The sequence below is a fragment of the Tasmannia lanceolata genome, unplaced genomic scaffold (assembly GCF_043159265.1).
Source record: "Tasmannia lanceolata isolate RefF3 unplaced genomic scaffold, GAP_Taslan_0.1 ptg000024l, whole genome shotgun sequence".
NCBI lineage: Eukaryota > Viridiplantae > Streptophyta > Magnoliopsida > Canellales > Winteraceae > Tasmannia > Tasmannia lanceolata.
Window position 1 is genome coordinate 6585097 of NW_027518701.1, and position 6000 is coordinate 6591096.

General features: G+C 41.5%; 1 protein-coding gene across 1 annotated transcript; it reads right to left on the bottom strand.

The window, feature by feature from the left end:
• Nucleotides 1-3217: 3217 nt before the first annotated feature.
• LOC143856961 (uncharacterized) lies at nucleotides 3218-4655 on the bottom strand. The gene is made up of 2 exons (XM_077367242.1): nucleotides 4040-4655; nucleotides 3218-3894 (listed from the first exon to the last, which is right to left on the bottom strand). Exons 1-2 carry the CDS (start codon nucleotides 4653-4655, stop codon nucleotides 3218-3220), a joined length of 1293 nt encoding a protein of 430 aa, XP_077223357.1.
• Nucleotides 4656-6000: the final 1345 nt, after the last annotated feature.

Below are 6000 nucleotides of genomic sequence, written 5' to 3' on the forward strand. Positions count from 1 at the left end.
CTTGTGTGGGGCCCGCTGATGTGGGACCCGTTTGTGGGGGCCCGCTGATGTGGGACCCGCTTGTGAATAGTACTCGGTGGGTCCTACTGTGAATAGTAATTTTGAATAGTTTATCTCAATAGTGAACTTGCATAGTATTTCTGCATAGTAATCTTACGTAGTATTTCTGCATAGTAATCTTGCATAGTGACTATTGTGAATAGTAATTATGAATAGTGACTATTGGTAATTTTTAATATGTGTAAGTATCTACTCATTTTTAGTTGACATCTGGGACGATGGATTAGTGGTAGGAAGCCGTTCAATCCTCGCTCAGCGTTGGGTTCGAATCGCGTACGCCCCATTATGCCAGATGTCCTCATGCCCGATTAACTCGGGGGAAAAATGAGTAATGGCCGATGATTACCCACCTATGAGGCCATATATATATATATATTTTACCGGTTATTACATTCTACCCCCCTTAAAAAAATTTTGTCCTCGAAATTTTACGTACCTTAAGAAGTAAATAGATGAGGATACTTTTGTTTCATCTCCTCCTCCGGTTCTCATGTTGCTTCCTCGGTGGCTTGGCTCCTCCACAGAATCTTCACCAGTGATATTCTTTTTGTCCGAAGAATTTGTTCTTTTCGATCAAGGATTTGTACTGGTTGCTCTTCATAAGACAAATCTTGTTCCAACTGCATTGGTTCTGTTTGCAGTACATGTGATGGGTCCGCCAAGTATTTCCTTAAAAAGTGAGACGTGAAACACATTGTGAACATGTGACAAGGCTGGTGGCAAAGCTACACGGTATGCTACTGGTCCAATTCATTCAAGTATTTCGTATGGTCCAATATATCTGGGACTGAGCTTCTCTTTCTTTCCGAACCTTATCACACCCTTCCAAGGTGATACTTTTAAGAATACACGGTCACCCACTGCAAACTCCAAGTCTCGACGTCGATGATCGGCGTAGCTCTTCTGTCTGCTTTGAGCCGTCCTCATATGTTGTTGGATCATACGTACTTTGTCAGTAGTTTCTTGTACTAACTCTGGGCCTCGAAATTTTCTTTCTCCGACCTCATCCCAACACGTCGGTGTTCTATACCTCTTACCATAGAGAGCTTCATAGGGTGCACTCTCTATACTAGAGTGATAACTGTTATTATAAGAAAATTCAACCAATGGTAAGTGTTGGTCCCAATTACCTTGGAAGTCTATTATGCAAGCTCTAAGCATATCCTCCAGTGTCTGAATTGTCCGTTCGGATTGACCATCTGTTTGAGGATGAAAGGCAGTGCTGAAGTTCAACTTTGTCCCCCAATGCTTTTGTATACGCCTCCAAAAATTAGATGTGAAGCGCGGGTCACGATCAGACATAATGGATGCTGGTATGCCGTGTAAACGTACTACTTCTTTGATGTAGAGCTTCGCCAATTGATCTAAGGAAAAATTTTCTCGTATTGGGATAAAATGAGCTACCTTCGTCAGTCGATCAATGATGACCCATATTGCGTCATTTCCTTTCGTGGTCCTCGGTAGTCCCGTAACGAAATCCATTGCTATCATATCCCACTTCCATATAGGCACCTCTAGTGGTTGTAAGGCTCCCTTTGGTAGCTGTCGTTCTGCTTTAACTTGTTGGCAAACCAAGCATGTAGACACGAACTCAGCAATCTCTCTCTTCATATTATTCCACCAATAATGGGTTCGAAGATCTCGATACATCTTCGTACTCCCTGGGTGTATGGAGAATGCCGAACTATGTGCTTCAGTTAGCAACTTCCTTCTTAATTCTGGATCGGAGGGCACACACAGTCTTGTGTTGAATTTTAAGATGTCATCTTTATCAACATTGAATTCGGAAAGTTTGCCTTTCCGAATTGCTTCGATCTTTCCTTGTAATTCAGGATCGTCGACTTGAGTGGCCTTGATTTTCTCCAATAGTGATGGTTGGGCAACCATCTGTGCTATGTAGCCCTTGGTTCGCGGTTCTACTATTTCCATATCCAGTTTTCTCAGATCTTGGAGTAAATGCTTTTGAGTGGTTAACATTCTTGCCAAGGTTCCGGAAGTTTTTCTACTCAATGCATCTGCCACTACATTCGCTTTTCTAGGATGATAATGAATGGTGCAGTCATAGTCCTTTAGTAACTCTAGCCACCTTCTTTGTCTCATATTCAGCTCCTTCTGGGAAAATATGTATTTGAGACTCTTGTGATCAGTATAAATTTCACACTTTTCCCCGTAGAGATAATGTCGCCAGATCTTCAGTGCAAAGATTACTGCCGCCAATTCCATATCATGCGTGGGGTAGTTTTGCTCGTGGTATTTTAGTTGGCGTGATGCATAAGCTATAACTTTATCATTTTGCATTAATACGCAGCCGAGCCCTTCTTTTGATGCGTCACTGTAGATCACAAATCCTCCGGTTGGTGTTGGTAATGCTAGCACAGGTGCGCTGACGAGTCTCTTCTTTAACGTTTGGAAGCTTTCCTCGCATTCTTTGGTCCAGATAAACTTCGCGCCTTTCCGAGTTAATTTCGTTAATGGATTTGCTAATCGAGCGAAGTTTTCCACGAACCTTCTATAATAGCCGGCAAGTCCCAAGAAACTCCGAATTTCTGTTGCTGTCGTGGGTCTTTGCCATTCTTCAACGGCTTTAGTCTTCGCTGGATCCACAGAAATTCCTTCTCGGGTGACTCTGTGACCCAAGAACGCCACTTGCTGCAACTAGAATTCACATTTACTGAATTTGGCATACAGCTTCTTCTGTCGAAGTGTTTGTAAAACAATCTTCAGATGTTCCTCATGTTCTTCGCGACTCTTAGAATAGACAAGAATGTCGTCGATAAACACCACGACAAACTTGTCAAGATAATCGTGAAATACTCTGTTCATTAGATCCATGAATACGGCTGGGGCATTCGTTAGTCCGAATGGCATGACAATGAACTCATAATGTCCGTATCGCGTGCGGAACGCCGTCTTTGGAACGTCTTCCTTCTTCCTTCTTTACTTTCAGTTGGTGGTAACCAGATCTGAGATCGATCTTGGAGAAGTACATGGCACCTTGAAGTTGGTCGAACAAGTCGTCGATTCTGGGCAACGGGTACTTGTTCTTTATTGTGACATTGTTCAGTTCTCGATAATCAATGCACAACCTCATTGATCCATCCTTCTTCTTTACGAACAGGACGGGAGCTCCCCAGGGTGATACACTGGGCCGGATGAATCATTTGTCTAATAGTTCTTGCAGTTGCTTCTTTAGTTCCTCCAATTCTATCGGCGCCATTCGATACGGTCTTTTGGATATTGGATTTGCTCCCGGTACTAGCTCGATAGAGAATTCCAGTTCTCTATTCGGTGGGGCTCCTGGTAGATCGTCAGGGAATACATCCACGTACTTTTGCACAATAGGCACGTCCTCCAATTTCATCTTCTTTTTACTCGTGTCCACAACTTGAACTTGAGCGAGATATCCTTCACAGCCCTGTTTTAATAATCGTCTTGCCTGCAACGATGATATTAGTGCTGGAGTTTTGTTTCTGTCAAGGCTTTTATATACAAGTTGGGGTTGATCAGGAATAGTAAACCTGACTTCTTTCCTGTAACAGTCTATGTTAGCATGGTTTAAAGTCAACCAATCCATTCCTAATATAACATCGAATTCTAAAATAGGTAAGGAGATAAGATCTACTGATAAGTTTCTACCACAAATATCAACAGAGCATGCTCGATAAACTCCTGATGTAACTAGAGAATTTCCACCAGGTGTTTTAACAGAAAGTTCAAGATCTAACTTCTGAAGTGGTATGCTCAAATGCTTGGCAAACTTTGGTGAAACGAAAGAATGCGTAGAGCTAGAATCAAATAATATATGTGCATTCTTCGAACTTACAGACAAAGTACCTGTCACCACATCATTCGTTGCCTCCACTTCAGCAGTTGTGATAGCAAAAGTACGGGCCTGTCCCCTTGGCTGTTGTTGTTGTTGTCGACCTCCTCCTGCTGCTCGGCTTGGTGCATTGATTTGAATAGTGTCCCATTTCGTTACAATTGAAACACTTGATGTCTAGGTGAGCATTCAGAGTCTGCTTGAGGGTTGGCTGACTGTTCCGAGTCAAAGTTGGATTTTGTTCCCGTTTTGGGACCGTCTTGCAGTCCTTTGCCACATGTCCTTCCATTCCGCATTGGAAGCATTTTCGTGTCCCCGCGTAACAGACACCTCCATGTCTCTTTCCACATTTTGAGCAATGTTGCTGGTCTCCTGCTTCCTTGACATTAGGTCTCTTTGTTCCAGATCCTCCTGGTTGGCTTTCATTCGTTCTCTTTACGCCGGTCAACTTGTTTTTGGACTGCTGAAAGTCCAAATGTTCAATTTCCACTTTCAAAGCACATCTCACCACGGCTTCGTAGCTTTGAAAATCTAAAGCTGCTAATGCCCGCCTGACACTAGGCTTTAATCCGTATTGGAATTTGTCCACCTTACTTTGAACGTCAGTCACTAGGTGGGTTGCATATCGAGCCAGTCTTGTGAATTTTGCTTCATATTGGGAGACTGTCTCTCCCTCTTCTTGCTTTAATGAAATAAATTCTCTCACTAGCTGAGCTTTTAGTGGTTGTGGGAAGTATTTTTCGAGGAAGATTCTTTTGAATTCATTCCAACACATTGCGTTCATTTCTTCTTCGGTTTTTGTATTTCGGACTAAATTCCACCACTAATCCACATCACCGTCCAATCTATACGTCGCCAATCTTACACGTTGTTGGCTGGTGCAGTCAATCACCGAAAAGATCTTTTCGATGGAGTGAATCCATCTTTCAGCTTCTAAGGGATCTGTAGTTCCCGAGAAGGCAGCAGGATGTTGCCTTATAAACTGTTCCAATATAGCTCATTCATTTTGAAGTGGAGCAGATGAGGCTCGTTGTTGGTTCATGTTTGCTGTCATTGCTTGGGCTAGCTGTACCAATGCAGTGTCAATGGCATCATTTCCTGCGTTGTTGTTTCTAGCGTTGGCTGTAGGTTGTTGGTTTCTTGCTTGCCTTTCTCTGCATGGCTTGCCACGTCCCCTCCTTGTCTCAGCTTCGATTGCAATAATCTGTTCCTGATTCTCCGCCATCTTCATATCATAGTATCACGTTAGTAATCTAAATTATAACTCATATTTAAAAGCATTTATAGAAGTATCACAGAAGTTATAAATAGCACATAAGTTCTATAATAACCAACTACTAGCGGTATAGTTAACATATTCTAACTTAAGATAGGGTAAATTCTAATCCTATCTTTTTGAATCCTAATTTCCAAAACCGACTAAACTTCGCTTTGATACCAAATGTAACGCCCCGGATTTTTGGAAATACCAACTCGGTGCGTAGAAGAATATTACATCATCTTTCTCAAAAAAACTTTCATTATTCCCAAGATCTCAAATACAACAACTACGTTTAGAGGGTTTACAGAAATTAGGTCTCACTTATTACATCTTAATTCAAGACATAGTTGATACATATTTAAAACATATTTATCCTTTAGAACAATTCTGCATTCAACTCTAGCATTCCTCATCTCTCATCTATACTTCACCTGGGGGTTGGAACAATAAAACAAGGAAAAAGGGGTGAGCTCAAATAGCCCAGTAGGGTATAAACAACAAGTGATGTAGAATTGTCAAGCTCATAAGAACATGATATTTTATAGATAGGACATCTCACATTATAAACATGGAAAGAAAGAATAAGCACAACATACTTTCCAAACATATAGAGAAAACTTACAGAACTTGATATATATAGAATTATATATATAGACTTTATTAAGCATAGATGCTTTCATTCATAGCCATAGCTCGGCCCATTCATAGCCATACCTCGGCTCATAATCCTCTAGATTTACACTCTCTAGAGTCGTCTTTACCCACGTGCACATGGAGGACTATAACGCGTCCACCCGTCATCATATCATAACTCAGTCCATATTCAGAATTAGGGTATCACAAGATAAACCCTAAACAT